We start from the raw sequence: 19,262 nt of genomic DNA on the forward strand, positions 1-19,262 counted from the left end.
CAGACACGCAACCAGCTGCCACCATGGCCCCAGCGCCTCTGACGCCCTGAGCCTCATGGGCCGGGGGGGAGGTCCCGCGTACATGTAGTCGCAGACGCAGTAGGGGCTGAACCGCACGACCCCATCCTTGTTGGGCAGGCCGAGGCGGTGCAGTGAGTCGGCCCGCAGCAGCAACAGGAAGTCAAAGGCCTGTCAGGGAGAGGACAGTGAAATCCAGAGCCAGGCTCATGCAGAGGCTCAGACCCATGTCCGGCACCACATGGCACTCAGAAAAAGCCACCTGCTGATGTGCACACACCCACGTCCCAACACAGACACATGCTGTCCTGGTGACACCGGAGGCCCAGCACCTACAGCCTCTTCCCTCCCTGCTTGCCTCAGAGCTCACAGAGCCTGGTGTCCCCACCACCACAGCTGGGCCCGCCTGGGATGGAGGAGACGGGCGCCTTGCTCCTCTGGCAGCACCACACGCCCTCAACTGCCAGAAAGCGGAGCTCAGCTTCCAGCCCTGCCACTTCTTCCATTCACAGGCTGAACAGGACTCTGAGGTCACAGGGGTGGCCCCAGAGAGCACCTGCTCTAGGAGGGAGGGCTCCCATCCCAGTCACCTCTGCTCAGCCTGGTGCCAACATCCGCAGGACAAACTCAGCGCAGTTGCTCCAGCCCTGCCCTCACAGCCCTGCCCCTGCTGCCCACCTGCCCAGCCCTCTACTGCAGGTCCTTCACAGATTCTGCAGCATCAGGAGCGTCAGGGCCATGCACTGCCCCGGAAGTCGCCGTGCTTCCTTTTCTCTGCCCCAACCTATGCCACCGTGCGGCTTAGAGTGACAGGCCACAGATGCGTGGACTGCAGGCAGCGGGAAGGACAGCAGGGCTGGGAAGGCTGCGGCCACAGTGGGTGCAGAGGAGGGACGGTCAGCTGAGGCCCCATCCTGGGGCTGTCTCTGCAGCTTCCATGAACTGCACCTGCTGAGATGGGGACACCTGGCTGGGCCCCCAGGAACTGGCTGCCCACCGCAGGCCACCATACCTGCAGCCGGATGCTGCTGGCGATTGGCAGGGTGTAGCTGTGCTTGTAGTGTAGCTGAATGTGGCTGACCAGCATCTCATAAACGCGCGTGGCATGGCTCGCAGGCAGGGTGTACAGCTTGGTCTGCAGAGAGAGGATGCAGCTCACCACGGTGCAGGGGCTGAAAACGCAGCCCTAAGACAGCACCTTGTCCGGGGGCAGGGGCCAGGACGGCCTGTCTAGAGCGCGTACTTGAAAACACATGACCCCCAAACCCAGGACCACCAGGGCTCTCTCTCTCCACAGCTGGAAAAAGTAAAACCCAACCTCGTGCCCATCTCATCAGGGCAACGATCAACAGGTGAGGAAGAGTCATCCATGGAGAAGCGCCAGCTGCATGTCAGAGGGGCAGAATAGGGCGGGGAGTGTGCGCTGCAGGGGCGATCCCAGGTGTAGGCAGCCCTTCCTGAAAGGCCAAGGGAACCTCCCTGACAGGTGAGGCAAGGTGTGAGAGCACCTGGTGCCTCCAGCAACCTTGGGGCCGGGGCCAGCAGGAGCCAGGGGAAATCCAGCCCACTCAGGAGGTGAGTGGTAGCATTTACAAAACTTACACTGTTACTCTTTTAAAGAAATGATTAACACCTTTAAATGATTAAACAATCATTTAAAGAAATGACTGAGGCCAGGTGTGATGGCTCACGCCTGTAATCCCAGCACTTTGGGAGGCTGAGGTGGGCGGATCACGAGGTCAGGAGTTCAAGACCAGCCTGACCAACATGCAGAAACCCCACCTCTACTAAAAATACAAAATTAGCCCAGACGCAGTGGCTCACGCCTGGAATCCCAGCACTTTGGGAGGCTGAGGCAGGCGGATCACGAGGTCAGGAGATCGAGACCATCCTGGCTAACATGCTGAAACCCCGTCACTACTAAAAACAATAAAATTAGCCGGGCGTGGTGGCCGGTGCCTGTAATCCTAGCTACTTGGGAGGCTGAGGCAGGAGAATGGCACGAACACGGGAGGCGGAGCTTGCAGTGAGCCGAGATCGCGCCATTGCACTCCAGCCTAGATGACAGAGCAAGACTCTGTCTCAAAAAAAAAAAAAAAAAAATTAGCCAGGCATGGTGGTGCATGCCTGTAATCCCAGCTACTTGGGAGGCTGAGGCAGGAGAACTGCTTGAACCCGGGAGACAGAGGTTGCAGTGAACCAAGATCGTGCCACTGCACTCCAGCCTGGGCAACAGAGTGAGTCTCCATCTTAAAAAAAAAAAAAAAAAAAAAAGATTAAATGATTAACAGTTTCTCCCTGTCTCAAAATATTATGACATAAAAGCAATATCCCTGCCTTGGAGAAAAAAGAGGTGGAGGTGGGGGTTCACACAGTGCCTGGCACCCCCGACTCCAGGAAGGCCACACGGGAGCAACAGCAGGTGCTGCCCTGCTGAGCCCACTGGGCAGGCAGGAAAAGGGGAATCAAACTCGCTGACCCTTGAACAGCAGGAGGCTGGCCTTAGTGATCACTTACATGCCAATTTTCTTCCACCTCTCCCATCCGAGAGAGCAAGACCACGCGTCTCCTCCCCTTCCTCCTCAGCCCCTCAACATGAGGATGACAAGAACGAAGACCGTGGTGATGAGCCACTTCCACTTAAGGAATAGGAAATGTATTTTCCTTCCTTATGATTTTTTTCCTTTTTTGAGACGCAGTCTTGCTCTGTCGCCCAGGCAGGAGTGCAGTGGTGCGATCTCAGCTCACTGTAACCTCCACCTCCCGGGTTCAAGCGATTCCCCCGCCTCAGCCTCCCAAGTAGCTGGGATGACAGGTGCACGCCACCATGTCCAGCTAATTTTTGTATTTTTAGTAGAGACATGGTTTCACCATGTTGGTCAGGCTGGTCTTGAAGTCCTGACCTCGTGATCTGCCTGCCTTGGCCTCCCAAAGGGCTGGGATTACAGGTGTGAGCCACAATGCCCAGCATCTTAATAGCATTTGCTTTTCTGTAGCTTACTTCACTGTAAAAACACAGAATATAACACATAAAACATACAAACTGTACGTGAATCGACTGTTATCGGCAAGGCTTCTAGTCAACAGAGGGCTGTTGGTAAAGTTTCCGGGGAGTCAAAAGTTAGATGGGGATTTTCACCTGCACATGGACCGGCACCCCCAGCTCCATACTGTTCAACAGTCAACTGTGTTACTTTTCAATAACAAAAGAAATGAAAACAGGCCAGGCACGATGGCTCATGCCTATAATCCCAACACTTTGGGAGTCTGGGTTGGGTGGATCACTTGAGGTCAGGAGTTCGAGACCAGCCTGGCCAACATGCTGAAACCCTGTCTCTACTAAAAATACAAAAATTAGCCAGGTGTGGTGGCAGGTGCCTGTAGTCCCAGCTACTCGGGAGGCCGAGGCAGGAGAATTGCTTAAACCCGGGAGGCAGAGGTTGCAGTGAGGTGAGATCCGGCCACTGCACTCCAATGACATAGTGGTGATACTGTCTCAAAAAAATAAAGAAATGAAAACAGCCAAAACCAGGACTTTGCCTCAGTTAGGAAATACCTCAGTTCTACGGCCCAGACCCTCAGGCCTCCAGGGCTGGAGTTCCAAGTAAGGGCAACAGAACCTTTTTCCTTCCCTCTGCAGAAGCAAGAAAGTTCTCAGTTCTTCCAGGCCATAGGCCCCCACAGCCCAGCACACCCCTTCCCAACCAGTCAGTAAAGAGCATGGTGCTCGTGTGGATGAGACACCAAGGAGGTCTGAGATGCCTGTTTTCGTTTTGTTTTGTTTTGAGATGTTGTTTCACTCTTGTTGTCCAGGCTGGAGTGCAACGGTGTGATCTGGGCTCACCGCAACCTCTGCCTCATGGGTTCAAGTGATTCTCCTGCCTCAGCTTCCCGAGTAGCTGGGATTACAGGCATCCTCCACCATGACTGGCTCATTTTGTACTTTTAGTAGAGATGGGGTTTCTCTATGCTGGTCAGGCTGGTTTTGAACTCCCAAAGTCAGGTGATCCACCCACCTCAGCCTCCCAAAGTGCTGGGATTACAGGCATGAGCCACCACACCCGGCAGATGCCTGGTTTTTTTTTTTTTTTTTTTGAGACAGAGTCTCTCTCTGTCGCCCAGGCTGGAGTACAGTGGCACGATCTCGGCTCACTGCAAGCTCCGCCTCCCAGCTTCACGCCATTCTCCTGCCTCAGCCTCCCAAGTAGCTGGGACTACAGGTGCCCACCACCACGCCCGGCTAATTTTTTGTACTTTTAGTAGAGACGGGTTTCACCATGTTAGCCAGGATGGTCTCAATCTCCTGACCTCGTGATCCACCTGCCTCGGCCTCCCAAAGTGCTGGGATTACTGGTGTGAGCCACCGCGCCCAGCCAGAGGCCTGGTTTTTAATCAAACACCACGGCCAGGCGTGGTGGCTCACGCCTGAAATCCCAGCACTTTGGAAGGCTATGGTGGGAGAATTGTTTGAGGCCAGGAGGTTGATGCCAGCCTGGGCAACACAGCAAGACCCCATCTCTACCAAAAATGAAAACATCAGCCAGGTGTGTGACATGTGCCTATGGTCGCAGCTACTTGGGAGGCTGAGGCAGGACAATCACTTGAGCACAGGAGTTCGAAGGTGCAGTAAGCTATGATCACAGCACTGCACCCCAGCCTGGGTGACAAGAGTGAGATCTTATCTCAAAATATTAATAATAATAAAAAATTAATCGCCACTTTAAAATTCCATGGCAAGAAATAAAACACCATGACATATAAACACGACAGGAAATGGTTCTACCATTCAACATCTTATGGATGAGCTTTTGAGCAAACTGATTCAAACGTTGTATTTTACACAATACTGACACTGACAATCACCCCTCAGTGATGCTGTGAGGCTTTGAAAACTAGAGGTAGGGTGGGCGCGGGGGCTCACGCCTGTCATCCCAGCACTATGGGAGGCTGAGGCAGGCGGATCACCTGAGGTCAGGAGTTGGAGACCAGCCTGGCCAACATGGTGAAACCCAGTCTCTACTAATAATACAAACAATTAGCTGAGTGTGTTGGTGGGCGCCTGTAGTCCCAGATACTCGGGAGGCTGAGGCAGGAGAATTGCCTGAACCCTAAGAGGTGAAGGATGCAGTGAGCCAAGATCACGCCACTGCGCTCCAGCCTGGGCGACAGAGTGAGACTGCATCAAAAAAAAAAAAGATAAATCAGAACCCTTACATGCTGCTCGAGTGGATGGAAAATGGCATAGCACCAGTGGAAAACAGCCTGGTACCATCTAGAAACATCACGTGCAGACTAAACCTAGGGCCCAACAATCCGCTCCCAGGTGCTGACCCAGGCGAAGTGAACATGCAGGCGGAGCCCTCACAGGAGACGGTTCACAGCAGCACCAACACCGCAGCTGCCAGGCGGACACAGGCCAAATGTCCACCAATGGAGAAGCAAATAGACAAAGTGCGCTACCTCCAGATGATGGACTACTACTCAGCCGTGAAAAGGAGGGAAGCACCGACAGCTGCCATAACCTAGATGGGCCTGGATGCATTGCGCTGGATGCAACAATCCAGTCACAAGACAGGAAATTGTTCTGCCATCCAACATCTTGTGGATGAATTGTGTGTGACTCCACTTCCATGAAATGTTCAGAGTAGGCAAATCCACACAGGCAGGAAACAGCTTGGTGGTACCTGGGGGTAAGGGAGCAACAGGGGATGGGAGCGTGTACTACTGGCATGCTCAGGAGGTTCTCAAGCTGACTGTGCGGATGGCTACAGAGTTCTGTGAATTTACTGAAAACCATTGAATTGTTCACTGTGAATGGGTAAATTGCATGATATGTGAATCAAACCTCAACAAAACAGCTGCAAATACTAAACAGACTGCAGGGCGGGAATGGAAGGCCACCCTTACTTCCCAGGTGCTGTGCTGGGTGCCCAGGATGGCACATGGTCCCGGCCCTGACTCAGGAGCACACAGACAGGCTCTGCTCAGTGCGTAGAACAGGGCCTCTCGCATCCCTGCTGTGACCAGGAGAGGCAAGCAACAGGATCTCCTTCCATCCCTCCACAAGAGCAGGAAGCTTCCGCTGCCTGCCGGGACCACTGCACCCTCAGCAAACCCAGGCAGGGCCCGGCTCCCGCTGGGGAGACTCCAACACAACGCAGATGCAGCTGGTGGACAACAGCCAGCCACACGCCAGGGCGCAGAGGCCTCCTGCAGACACCCACCTGAAGGATGACCAGAAGCCCCAGGACAGCTGTCTTCACATCCTCCAAGGAGGCCGAGTACGCGGCCACATCCCTTTCTTCCAGCTCTGGGGGTGGGGAGAGGGAGCGGGCCATCACCTTTAAAGAGAAGGCCAGGACTTACATGCAGGCTCACAGATCTCTGCGGCAACAGCCGTCAGAACACTTTCTACCACGAACACCTTCTCTTTTTTTTTTTTTTTTTTTTTTTTTTTTGAGACGGAGCCTTGCTCTGTCGCCCAGGCTGAAGTACAGTGGCAGAATCTGGATTCACTCCAACCTTCACCTCCCAGGTTCAAGCGATTCTCCTGCCTCAGCCTCCCGAGCAGCTGGGATTACAGGCGCCCGCCACCACGCATGTCTAGTTTTTGTATTTTTAGTAGAGACGGGATTTCACCATGTTCGCCAGGCTGGTCTTGATCTCCTGACCTTAAGGCATCCACCCACCTCGGCCTCCCAAAGTGCTGGGATTACAGGCGTAAGCCACTGTGCCCACCCTTCATCTTTATTTCTCAAAAGCAAAGATACCCTTTATACCCGAGTGACTGTGCAGAAACCAAAATGCACCTGAAAATCAAAGAGCAAGCTATTGGCTGGGCAGGAAGGATGGCAGGCCAAAGCCCCGGCCCCAGGTCTGGGCTCCAGCGTGGGTCCAGGAGGCCCAGACCAGCTGCCCCAGAGTGCGACAGGACACCCAGGTCCAGGACTTTCAGTCGGGACACAAACCAGCAGTGGCAGGCCCTGCAAAGGCCTCGGGACACCCATCCTCCAGGGAGGGGAGCCTCACCTACGCAGACAGCTGTCCGGTCACTCGAAGAAGGGGACAGACGGCCCAGAGACCATTTCTGCCCATGGAGCTCTGGCACCCTAGCACCCATCCCTGGGTGCAAGAGCTCTCACCTTCTCGATGATGTCCAGCAGGCTGTTGAAGTGGTGTGTGTGGCAGCCCTCTGCCAGGTCCACTAGCAACTGGGTGGCCAGCTTTCGGACCTGGTGGTCTTTATCCTCGGGGATGTGGGAGAGCTGAGAGATGACCACTGAGTTAATCAGCTCCTCCTGCACAGGCACAAGGGAGGCCAGTGAGCACCAGCCCAGCAAGAGCCACATCTCGTGACACTTCCAATTCCTCAGGAACCAACCTGGAACCAGCGGACATGTCCCTCAGGCCTTCAGCACAGCTGGGCAGGGAGCACAAGCCCCCGCTGAGCGTGACTCAGAGACCCCAGGGCCCTTTCCCAGGGATCCTGTCCAGTTCCTCGTTCAGAAGGCTGGTGAGCACCGCAGGGCAACCCGGCACAGGCACGGGGCCCACGACTCACAAGGAGCAGCTGAGGTGAGGCCCTGCCCTTCACCGTCACAGCCGAGAACCCCTCCCACATGGTGCTGTGCGTGCGTGTGAGAGGGTGAGTGCGTGTGGTGTATGCATGCGTGGGTGTGTGCACCTGTGCGTGCATGTGTGAGTGTGCGTGTGTGTGTGCGTGCTATGCTGGGGACAGCGTGAGTTTTCACAGAAGCAGGTAAAAAGTTCCACAGTAACAGAGACCAGGACAAGACCAGCCCTGATGAGAGAAGCCAGAGGACCCAGAGGAACTTCCGGGAGGCAGCCCTTAGCTCCATCAGATGGGAAGTGGGATTGCAATGCCCAGAAAAGGGCAATTCAAGGACAGTGGAGGCTGGGGAGAGGAGCAGAGTGGGCAGCTCTCAGGAGGGCAGGACTGCGAGGCTGCAGGGAGGGGTGCGGTGGGAAGGGACAGTCTCAGAGCTAAGCTGCGCCTCCTGGGAAAGGGGTATGGCTGGCAGGCACACAAATGTCTCTCAAGGAAGGTGGGCCTGGGGCCACAGAGCTCCCAGAGGAGGGAGTGGAGAGGGAGAGCCCGCAGAGGAGAGAGACCAGGTAGGGCTGGCGATCAGGCCAGGTGCACAGGGTGAACGTCACGACAGAAACAGAAGACAACGTCCCCATGCGAGACTGATCTAAATGAACTTGAACAGAATTCTTAAAAGGCTCCTGTCTTCGGTGACAACCCGGCTGGAGCTCCCTGAGGGCAGGCACTGTGCCTTCCTTGCTACTTGGCCACGTGTCAAGTCCTGGCAGAGGCGCCCAGGATGAGCAAGCCAGCGAATGAACAGGGGTAAACAGACCACACTGGGGGGCTGCAGAGGGCTCGGCAGGACCGAAGTCCCAGGCAGAGCCCGGCTCTGTGGGAGCGTGTGCGCAAGGGAGACAGCCCACCCCATGGAAAAACAGCCTTGAGCCCCCAGTGCGGCCGCCCTGGACACGCACCTCGTAGAACTGCCTGTTGATGAGCAGCACAAAGGACAGCACATCCAGGACCTTGATGCGTACGGCACCTCGGGACTCGCTCCTGTGGGACAGCAGCCTGCTGGGGCGGGTGGGGAGTGCCCGGCCACAGCCCCGCACCAGCCTGTCCGCCTGGCACAGGCCAGCCCGACTCTGGGTCCTCCCGCATCCAGGCACACAGGGCACAGAGCTCTGCCTCCCAGGACGTGTCTCTCTAGACCACCCCCCATAGGAGGCAGCCCAGTGGCGTCATGAGAGGACGTCCTGCTGGACGGGAAAGCAAGCTAGCACCTGCTCACCCAGAGCCGGGGCTCTCCAGAGGCAGAGACGGGGACCCTGCTCATCGGGCATCCTGAGACCCAGCCCCGGTGGGCCCCAGACAGAGACAGGGCCAGGCTCCAGGTGCCAGGCAAGGCTGCAGAGGACGCCCTACCTGAAGAATCTCTCCATCAGCGCCTGCAGGTTCTGAATCCAGCCGTCCTTGGCCGGGTGAATGGACTGTGCTCTATAGGAGATCAGGTTCAGGAGGGAGGACTCCTGTCAAAAGAAGAGCCTGTGTTGCCCCTCTGCCCCTCCGGCGCTCCCCTTCTCTACACTGGGCTGCAGGCTGAGAGGCCGGTTTGCTGTCAGAGCCCAGCTGCGTCACAGCCTGCAGCCCACAGCCCACAGCCACAAAGGCACTGCTGGCAGTGGGGAAGACGCGCGTCCAAACCCATGGAAAAGCCTGGGTCCTAAGCTGAGTGTTCCTGGCAAAATGCCTGCACCCGCCTGGGAGCCACAGGACTCCACGGAGCCGGACGGAAGCTTCCTCCACATAGGTGGGAGGAAACCGACGGGTGGGCTGACACCGCACTTGTTAGCAAACACACGCTCCGCCCGCCAGCGCCCCAGCAGCCTTCCCTGCCCGAGTGCAGAAACCAGGAAATCCGAGGCTCAGAAAGCTGCATTTCACCCAGCACCCGGCCCCTCCTCACCAGCCAAAGCCCAAAGGCCCCACCCAGGAAGGGGTCTCACAGGTCTCTGGTCTGCACATCTCTCCACCAGTTCAAAGTATCTCTCCTGAGACCCGTGGAACTCATTCTGGTCACACAGCTCCTCCACCGTGGTCAGCAGGTCATGGACGATGGTCTTGAGCTCCGGGCTGTCCAAGGTCTGCAGTACCAGGAACCATGACACAGGCTGACTTCTACTCCCAGCAGGGACTCGGCACCAGAGGCCTGGCTACGCACCCGCCGCAGGAGGACGCCCTCAGCCCTCTCACGCTACACCGGGCCGCATGGGGTGCCCCCGGCCCTCTCAGGCCACTCTGGGCTACATGGGTTGAGATACCCCCCAGATCCTCTCCAGAGGCCACAGTAGCTGTGATGGCAGCTGCTGTTCCTGCCCGTACCCCACCCCCAGGGAATCCTGGCTGTGCCCACGCAGCTGGGCCAAGAAGGAAGCTCGGGCAGGAGGGCCAAGAGTAGCCACAACTACAAGCCTTTCTTGCCTCTCCCCAGTCCAGCCTCTTCTAGAAGCCCCAGGCTATGGCCTCTGCCATTGCCACTCAGTGCTGCAGCATCCTCTGGCCAGTGGTCAGGGACAATGCTCTGGCCCAGCGACAGGCCCTGAGAGGACTTCAGTCCCTGCTAAGTCCCAGCCTCCCTTCCAATACCTGTCTTCCTGTACATCGCCCACCCCAGGCTCTGGGAAAAGGCACAGTTGTGAGGCTGCTGGATACCAGCCTCGCCTCCCCAGGACCCCGTGCTGATGAGCCTGTGTGGCTGTGGAGTCCTCCTTAAAGCTGCGGTTAGCGGCCGGGCGCGGTGGCTCAAGCCGTAATCCCAGCACTTTGGGAGGCCGAGACGGGCAGATCACGAGGTCGGGAGATCGAGACCATCCTGGCGAACACGGTGAAACCCCGTCTCTACTAAAAAATACAAAAAACTAGCCGGGCGAGGTGGCGGGCGCCTGCAGTCCCAGCTCCTCGGGAGGCTGAGGCAGGAGAATGGCGTAAACCCGGGAGGCAGAGCTTGCAGTGAGCTGAGATCCGGCCACTGCACTCCAGCCTGGGCAGCAGAGCGAGACTCCATCTCAAAAAAAAAAAAAAAAAAAAAAGCTGTGGTTAGCAGACTCGACTAATGCGGTCCTCCAAAGTCACGCCAAAGCCACACTGGCATCCCTCTGGGAACTGTGCCGGGGCCCACTCAGGCCATGAAGGTGGCCTGCAGGTCACTCTGCAGACTGTGGGCAACAGTGGCCCAGCCCCGGCTCACCTACTGCATATTCCTGTCTGGGGCCAAAATGATGCAGCACGTCTGGAAAAATCAGATCTGTCTGCAGTGGAAGGTGGATGCGCAACACTGTGAATCCCCAGAGAACACGGTTCCAGCAGTCTCTGTGGGACCACCAGAGATGGGGCCCAAGGTACCATCTTCCAAGTGGGCCAAGCCTGCCTGTCTGGGGTCCCGGTGCTCCCTGGAGCTCCCGCCCCCACCCCACCTGGAGCTGCTGAAGGAGCCGTTCGATGATGTTCAGCAGAATGTCCCACGTCACCACCTGGAGCTCCTTCCTATACTTCTTGATGAGCCTGGTGATGGACAGGACGATCTCATAGGACACCACCTCGTTCGGACATGCCATGGCCTGGAACATGAGCCCGGCCAGCACACAGGGTCAGAGCTGCTTGCTCACTGTGGGACGCCCTCCCAGTCACCCTTGGGACCGGGAGTAGCACACCTGAGGCCACAGTGCCCACCACACATGCATCGGGGCCACAGAACAGCATGTGGGGCGCCCAGGAGGAGTTTCTACATGCTCCAGCACAGTCAGGACCCAGACAGGGCCCCATCCCACGCCTGCCTGCAAAGTCCCTGACTCGGATAGACCAGCAACTGAATCCTGGGCACCCGGTGGGCCAGCGCAGCAGCACCTGAAAGCTGCCCTGAGTTCTGTTGCAAGCTGAGCACAAAGACAACATCTCCCCAGCCCCTCTACAGGAGGAGTGTAGCAGGGAGAGCAGAGAATCAGGAAAGCCCTGTGATCCGCACCACAGCCCATCACTGTAAAACCAGGACAGTGCGCTCGCCCCACCCTCCAGGGAGCTGTGAGCACCGAACGAGGACAGACACGAAAAGCACCCTGTCATCAGAGCACGGAAACTGAAGCTATACACCGGCATCTGTGCCAGGCGCCACTGCAGAGACAGGGCAAGATCAGCACTCAACAAAACAGCACCACCAACAGCAAGAGAATGGCCACCCCAGAGGCAGCACTCGCCCCTCCACTGCCAACTCCAGAAGGTGCAACTCGCAAGATATAAGGTTTGCTTGAGAATAAAGCCTTTGGGCCGGGCGCAGTGGCTCACGCCTATAATCTCAGCACTTTGGGAGGCCAAGGCGGGTGGATCACCTGAGCTCAGGAGTTCAAGACCAGTCTGACCAACATGGTGAAACCCCATCTCTACCAAAATTACAAAAACATTAGCCTTGGCCAGCCGCAGTGGCTCACACCTGTAATCCCAGCACTTTGGGAGGCCGACACTGGCGGATTACCTGAGGTCAGGAGTTCGAGACCAACACGGAGAAACCCCGTCTCTACTAAAAATACAAAATGAGCTGTGCATAGTGGAGCATGCCTGTAACCCCAGCTACTCAGGAGGCAGAGGTTGCACTGAGCCAAGATCGCACCATTACACTCCAGCCCGGGCAACAAGAGCGAAACTCCGTCTCAAAAAAAAAAACCATTAGCCAGGCATTGTGGCAGGCACCGATAATCCCAGCTCCTCAGGAGGCAGAGGCAGAATTGCTTGAACCGGGGAGGCGGAGGTTGCAGCGAGCCGAGATCGCGCCATTGCACTCCAGCCTGGGCAACAAGAGACAAACTCTGTCTCCAAAAAAAAAAAAAAAAAAGAGACAGAATGAAGTATTTGGCCAGGCATGGGGGCTCACACCTGTAATCTCAGCACTTTGGGGGTCTGAGGTGGGCGGATCACTTGAGGTCAGGAATTCGACACCAGCCTGGCCAACATGGCGAAACCCAGTCTCTAGTAAAAACACAAAATTAGCCAGGCGTGGTGGCAGGCACCTGTAATCACAGCTACTCAGGAGGCTGAGGCAACAGAATCACTTGAACTGGGAGGCGGAGACTGCAGTCAGCCAAGCAAAAAGAGCAGAGCTCCTTCTCAAAAAAAAAAAACAAAAAAGACTAAAGCCTTCACAGGGCCCCAAACCTCACCCCTAGTTGCAAAGCAACTACCTGGAAAGGCCTACGGCACCCCCTGCAGCAGGACCCCCGGTGGGGTGGGTGGGCAGGCCTGAGGGGAGCTCTCCCGTTCCTGCCAGCTCATTGCACACGGAAACCGCCTTACCTGGTAAAATGATGGCAGCACCGATGTCGGTGAGTTCCTGAGAGAATAGAGCCGGTGGGCTCCCCAGAGAGCCATGCCCACAAAAAACACGGCTCCTCTCAGCAGGGGCGCGTCCTCCATGTAGGCTCTGAAAGTGTGCCCCAGAGAGACACAATGTGAGCAGGGCTCTGGCCCAGGGTCCGCCGTGGACGTGTGAGGCTGCCAAGGCTCCTACAGCAGCCCCAGAGGTCCCTGTGCTTGGGGGGCCAGAGCACTGCTGGGGAAGGGCAGGGAACAGAGGCCAGCGGTAACGCTCTCGTTCACTCTCACACACAGGCGGCAGCCCATCACTGCTGACCACGCTGTGAGCTACAGGTCATGCCAGGGACAGGAACGCGGTGAGAGGGATGGCCCACAGCCTCACAGTCTGGGGGAGACAGGCACCAGCCACACCATCTCCCAGGTAAACACAAAATCTCTTCCTCCAATCACAGCCAAGAAGAAAAGCCATGGCAAAAACTACTCAGGGAGGGGGAGTTAGTGGCCACGCTAAGACCTCAGGGAACAGAGGAACTCGGCAAAGGTGGAAGAACCTGCTCGTAAGAGGAATCAGGACATGCGCAAGCCCTTGGTGGATGGGAGAAGGCAAGACGGAGGAAAGGAGAGATGCAGGGCTGAGGCAGGGCTGGGCCCCAGGGCCTGGTTCCATGGATGGAGGGAAGGAGAGATGCAGGGGCTGAGGCAGGGCTGGGCCCCAGGGCCTGGTTCCATGGATGGAGGGAAGGAGAGATGCAGGGCTGAGGCAGGGCTGGGCCCCAGGGCCTGGTTCCATGGATGGAGGGAAGGAGAGATGCAGGGGCTGAGGCAGGGCTGGGCCCCAGGGCCTGGTTCCATGGATGGAGGGAAGGAGAGATGCAGGGCTGAGGCAGGGCTGGGACCCAGGACCTGGTTCCATGGATGGAGGGAAGGAGAGATGCAGGGCTGAGGCAGGGCTGGGACCCAGGGTCTGGTTCTATGGGAGGAGGGAGGGAGAGATGCAGGGGCTGAGGCAGGGCTGAGGCACAGCTGGGCCCCCAGGACCTGGTTCCATGGATGGAGGGAAGGAGAGATGCAGGGGCTGAGGCAGGGCTGGGCCCCCAGGACCCGGTTCCATGGATGGAGGGAAGGAGAGATGCAGGGGCTGAGGCAAGGCTGGGACCCAGGGTCTGGTTCTATGGGAGGAGGGAGGGAGAGATGCAGGGGCTGAGGCAGGGCTGAGGCACAGCTGGGCCCCCAGGACCTGGTTCCATGGATGGAGGGAAGGAGAGATGCAGGGGTTGAGGCAGGGCTGGGCCCCCAGGACCCGGCTCCATGGATGGAGGGAAGGAGAGATGCAGGGGCTGAGGCAAGGCTGGGACCCAGGGTCTGGTTCTATGGGAGGAGGGAGGGAGAGATGCAGGGGCTGAGGCAGGGCTGAGGCACAGCTGGGCCCCCAGGACCTGGTTCCATGGATGGAGGGAAGGAGAGATGCAGGGGCTGAGGCAGGGCTGGGCCCCAGGACCTGGTTCCGTGGATGGAGGGAAGGAGAGATGCAGAGGCTGAGGCAGGGCTGGGCCCCCAGGACCCGGTTCCATGGATGGAGGGAAGGAGAGATGCAGGGGCTGAGGCAGGGCTGGGCCCCAGGACCTGGTTCCATGGATGGAGGGAAGGAGAGATGCAGGGGTTGAGGCAGGGCTGGGCCCCCAGGACCCGGCTCCATGGATGGAGGGAAGGAGAGATGCAGGGGCTGAGGCAGGGCTGGGCCCCAGGGCCTGGTTCCGTGGATGGAGGGAAGGAGTGAGGCAGGGCTGGGAGAGATAAAAGGGCTGAGGCAGGGCTGGCCCCCAGGACCTGGTTCCATGGATGGAGGGAAGGAGAGATGCAGGGGCTGAGGCAGGGCTGGGCCCCAGGACCTGGTTCCGTGGATGGAGGGAAGGAGAGATGCAGGGGATGAGGCAGGGCTGGGCCCCCAGGACCCGGCTCCATGGATGGAGGGAAGGAGAGATGCAGGGGCTGAGGCAGGGCTGGGCCCCACGGCCTGGTTCCGTGGATGGAGGGAAGGAGTGAGGCAGGGCTGGGAGAGATAAAAGGGCTAAGGCAGGGCTGGGCCCCAGGGCTGGTTCCATGGGAGGAGCTTGCACCCTGAGGGCACTGGGAGTCATCTGGCTTCCGACAAAGGGTGACACAGGCCACTCGGGTGCTGCATGGAATGGGCTTCAGGAGGCGTGGATGGATACAGGAGAGCAGGAGGAAGGGGATCTGGCAGCAAGGGTGGGAGGCCAGGGCATGCGCAGAGCTGAGTCATCTCTCAGGGATAAAGGAGCAGAAGTGGCCACAGTCTGGCTCTGGGGGTGAGGGGCAAGGGCAGCGTCAAGGCCAAGACCTCGAGCCTTGCCTTGTAACAGGCTAAGCCGTGGGGGAGCGCGCTGGAGGACGTCTGAGCGTGGGGCAGGCACTGAGCTGGGTGTGGATATTCTGTTGGAGGAAGGAGAGGACCGGGGCTCGCTCCTAGAAGTCATGGGCTTCGCTCTGGTGGCAGCCTCTGGAACAGCTGCCCAAAAGGACAACGCTTCTCTAAGCCAGTGTGTGCCCAGCAAGGACACCAGGGACGCCCCGAGGGCCGCGCTGGCCTCACCGCCCTGCGCCCCGCCCACCACACTCACCTGTCCTCCATGAGGTGGCACATGTTGTAGATGGCACTGTGGCCCAGGTGGGTGCCAAGGAGGTTCCGCATCAGCTGCAAGACACCATGCATGTCAGGGGCTGGCACAAGCCTCGCCCCCAGCCCCAGTCCCTCTGCTGGCCCCACTTGGCCGCTGCCCTGTAGCCACCCAAGGTCCAGCCAGCTCGCCACCATCTCCTCCCAAATACAGAGGCAGCAGGGTTCTCAAAATGCCACCAAAACCCTAACCTCAGCTAAACTGGGAAAATGACCCTGGCTGTCCCTCAGCAGGCCATTGTCTGGCTGCCCCAAGAATCAGACAGCCATTCATGGGAGACAAGATGGCCCTTGTCCCGTCCATGTGCCCTCAGGAACCTTCCAGAGCAGTTTCAGAGACCCCACCTTCCAGCAAGGCTCGCAGAGCTCCTTGACGTTGATGGTGCGGCAGAGGGTGACGATGAACAGCGGGAGGCTCTCAGCCGGCAGGCAGTTGTAGCAGACCACGGCGTCCAGCACCTGCAGGGAGACCTGGTGGAGAGGGAGATGGCTCACGCCGGTCCTACCCAGCTCCTCCCCACAGGAGAGGACACCCAGGCCTCCTTCCCACCTCCTTCAGCCTGTGCTGCCACCTCTCCCCACTGCCATAGCAGCCTCTCTCCAAGCCACCAGGCGAGCGAGCATGTGGGAAGCACCTGACATCCCTGTCACTGTGGGTCATCGATGCTGTCATCCACCCTGAGCTACAACTCCACATGGAGGCGCCCGGCTATCCTGACCTACATGGAGGACTCCTGAGGCTCAAAGAGATCGAGCAGCTTGCCCAGGGCCACACAACCAGCAGCTGGCACACAGGGCTCAATCCCCAAGCCCCAGCCTCCCAGAAACCAGGGTGAAAGGGGCCAGCCCTGGGGAGGGGAGGCACTGACCTCTATGTCCACAGAGGACGCAGTCCGGACGCAGAGCAGGCAGATCATCCTGCAGGGAGCAGCAAGCTCAGTCCCGGCAGCGCGGCCTGGAGGTCCGAGCCGCCACGGGCTGTGGTTTAGTCACTCTATGATGCCAATAACACACACGGCTCATCCTCCCTGGGGGTCCCACCCACCCAGCAAGCACTCAGGTGCCTGCTATGCGCCAGCCACTGCTCTCGGTGCTGGGTGTTCAGCGTGCGTGAGACAGAGGCCCAGCCCGCACAGATCTCGTGCAATGTTCTGAATGAGCAACAACAAAAAGACAACCAAGACATTAGGTGATGGCTAAAAAGGCGACAGCTACGTACTTTTCCTGTGTTTTTTTTTTGAGACGGAGTTTCACCCAGGCTGGAGTGCAATGGCATGATCTCCGCTCACTGTAACCTCTGCCTTCCGATTTCAAACGATTCTCCTGCCTCAGCCTTCTGAGTAGCTGGGATTACACGCTCCCACCACCATGCCTGGCTAATTTTTGTATTTTTAGTAAAGACGGGGTTTCACCATGTTGGCCAGGCTGGTCTCGAACTCCTGGCCTCATGATCTGCCTGCCTCGGCCTCCCAAAGTGCTAATATTACAGGCGTGAGCCACTGTGCCCAGCCCAACCTCTATTTTTTTGGTGGTTTCAACAACTTTATTCACTGCGGAGCTGAACTTAGGACCATTATCAGAACAGGATCTCAATTATTTTCTTACTGAACCATCCTTGCGATGTACTCATCGAGGTAGCAGCTGTTGAATTTGACCAAGTTCACCAGCACCAGAAGGAATTCCGAGGACAAGCCGACATCCATCCACTGCAGGACAAAGTCCGCTGGGGGAGAAACGGCGGCGGTTTGCGAGGGTGCCGAATCTACATATCCCACTCACCTCCACCTCCCCACGCAGGAGAGTGTGTCCAAACCCGTCACTGCCAGAAATCACATCATCAGTCCCCCGGCAGCAACAGGCAGACCACGCACTGGGCCCGAAGAGGCTCAGGGGAGCCCAGGCAGGCCGGCTACGCATGGACACTAGGATCTACCACTCCTGGGGCTGCACAGAGGGTCTGCACCGAGGCGGCAGCAGGAGTGTGTGCCGTACACTCAGGGCCTGACCTAAGGCTGGTAGACACCGACATCACCAGATTCCTGGGCGTTCCCCACCCCTACCAGAGCGCTGCTCGGAGGAGATGTGTGCACACTTGGCAGCCAGCCATGTCACCTCAGACAGGAAACCTGATGGTGGGCACCTGGCCGGCTTAACACGTGCTTCGGGGCCACTCAGGCCACGCAGATGAGCCCAGGTGCAGGCAGCAGCATGGGCATACCCGCTACCCGCCATCCCTGAGAACTGCAGCCCCTCCCCAGCCCCAGGTCCTTCCCATCCCAGAAACCTCACACCCAATGTGGCACCCACCTAGCTCTTCCTCCAAGTAGGTGATGTGTCTCCCATTGTCTGTGAGGGCCTTGAAAACATCCAGCCTTTCGTGGAGGTCTTCGTTGGAAGGGTAATCCTTGATGACCTTAAAGAAGAGGGCTCTGAGGACCCCCAAACGCTCGCCCTAAAGACAAAAGCCACAGGATCAGCAGAGCCTGCCAGCGTCTCCCACACAGCTGACAAGAAGTCCCTGAAGTGCAGGGGCGCCCGGACTCCAGCCCTGGTCCCCTCTCCTTCCCACAGGAGCGCCCTGCAAGGGACAGGTCTGCAGCATCAGTGGTGTTCAGGGCAGGGGGCTGGATGCACTGGTGGATGGGAAGCAACAGCTGTGTGTTGGGACCTGGCACAGCGGGTGGCACAGAGCAGGAGACCACACAGCTCCTGCCCGACCCCTGCACTCGGTCCAGGGCAGACAGCCTTGTGCTCACAGACTGAGGACAAAGCCTAAGTGGGGAAGCCCCGGAGAGCCTGTGAGAGTGGACGGCCCTTCTGAGCAGCTGGGACATGAAGGAGTGGAAGTGGCCAACCAGGGGAGGCAGGAACACCAAGAGGCCTGGGTGTTCAGGGCCAGCCAAGACCAGCACAGCTGGAAAGCAGTGAGCAGGGCAGCAGCCCCGAAAGGGTGCAAGGGCAACACAACACGCAGCCCCACACCAGCTGCCAGGTACGGTCTCAGCACTCTGCGAGAACTGCCTCATGATCCCCAGAACATCCCGTGAGAGGAAAGTGCAGCGACCATCTGTTTACCGGCGAGGAGGCAGGGTGGCCACGGTCACACAGACCTCATGCCAACAGGAGACCCCACAGGCCGTCCAGCTCCAGAGCCCGTCGGCCCCTAGACCCTGTGCCCAGCAACTCACTGAGGCAGGAGTCCAAACACGGCCCAGCAGGGACAGGACGGTCAGTGGGTGGCCTGACGTCACCCCTCCCAGCGTCACCCCGGGGCTTACCTGCCCCTGAACGATGGCCTTCAGCAGAGCCAGCACCGCGTGCCGGGCCTCCAGCGGCCGTTCTGGCTGCAGCAGATCCGCGACCGCCTTCCAGAGTGCTTCCACTGCGTGCTGTCACCAGCAGAGGGGACAGCGGTGAGGATGTGCTCTCCAAGAACCCTGGCCCCGACAACTGGAACAGTGCCGTGAGCAAAGGACAGGGTGGAACAACGGGGGCTTGGGACTTAGAGCCCCACCTCTAAAGCTCGTATCTCCTGTGTCTCCTGCAGCATGAGATGACCACAGGCTTGGGAGGACGAATGGCTCAGAGCTGCCTCAAACCCCAGCACGTCCCTTTAACCCCCACCAGGTGACAGAC

The 19,262-nt window shown here is 58.3% G+C and overlaps 1 protein-coding gene across 8 annotated transcripts in view; it reads right to left on the reverse strand.

Annotated features, from left to right (window-relative positions):
- The window catches only part of TSC2 (TSC complex subunit 2), a 42,284-nt gene that overhangs the window by 16,848 nt on the left and 6,174 nt on the right, over nucleotides 1-19,262 (reverse strand). For all 8 annotated transcript variants that reach the window (XM_010387865.2, XM_010387864.2, XM_010387863.2 and 5 more), the window contains exons 4-18: nucleotides 18,905-19,015; nucleotides 17,934-18,078; nucleotides 17,232-17,349; nucleotides 16,496-16,544; nucleotides 15,972-16,097; nucleotides 15,571-15,644; nucleotides 12,911-13,037; nucleotides 11,044-11,187; nucleotides 9,577-9,714; nucleotides 8,996-9,099; nucleotides 8,545-8,626; nucleotides 7,161-7,316; nucleotides 6,243-6,359; nucleotides 1,031-1,153; nucleotides 83-189 (exon numbers count right to left, since the gene is read on the reverse strand). In XM_010387865.2, the coding sequence (XP_010386167.2) occupies nucleotides 83-189; nucleotides 1,031-1,153; nucleotides 6,243-6,359; nucleotides 7,161-7,316; nucleotides 8,545-8,626; nucleotides 8,996-9,099; nucleotides 9,577-9,714; nucleotides 11,044-11,187; nucleotides 12,911-13,037; nucleotides 15,571-15,644; nucleotides 15,972-16,097; nucleotides 16,496-16,544; nucleotides 17,232-17,349; nucleotides 17,934-18,078; nucleotides 18,905-19,015 (1,721 nt within the window). The remainder of the gene's footprint in view (nucleotides 1-82; nucleotides 190-1,030; nucleotides 1,154-6,242; nucleotides 6,360-7,160; nucleotides 7,317-8,544; nucleotides 8,627-8,995; nucleotides 9,100-9,576; nucleotides 9,715-11,043; nucleotides 11,188-12,910; nucleotides 13,038-15,570; nucleotides 15,645-15,971; nucleotides 16,098-16,495; nucleotides 16,545-17,231; nucleotides 17,350-17,933; nucleotides 18,079-18,904; nucleotides 19,016-19,262) is intronic.

The sequence above is a fragment of the Rhinopithecus roxellana genome, chromosome 20, assembly GCF_007565055.1.
Source record: "Rhinopithecus roxellana isolate Shanxi Qingling chromosome 20, ASM756505v1, whole genome shotgun sequence".
Classification (NCBI taxonomy): Eukaryota; Metazoa; Chordata; class Mammalia; order Primates; family Cercopithecidae; genus Rhinopithecus; species Rhinopithecus roxellana.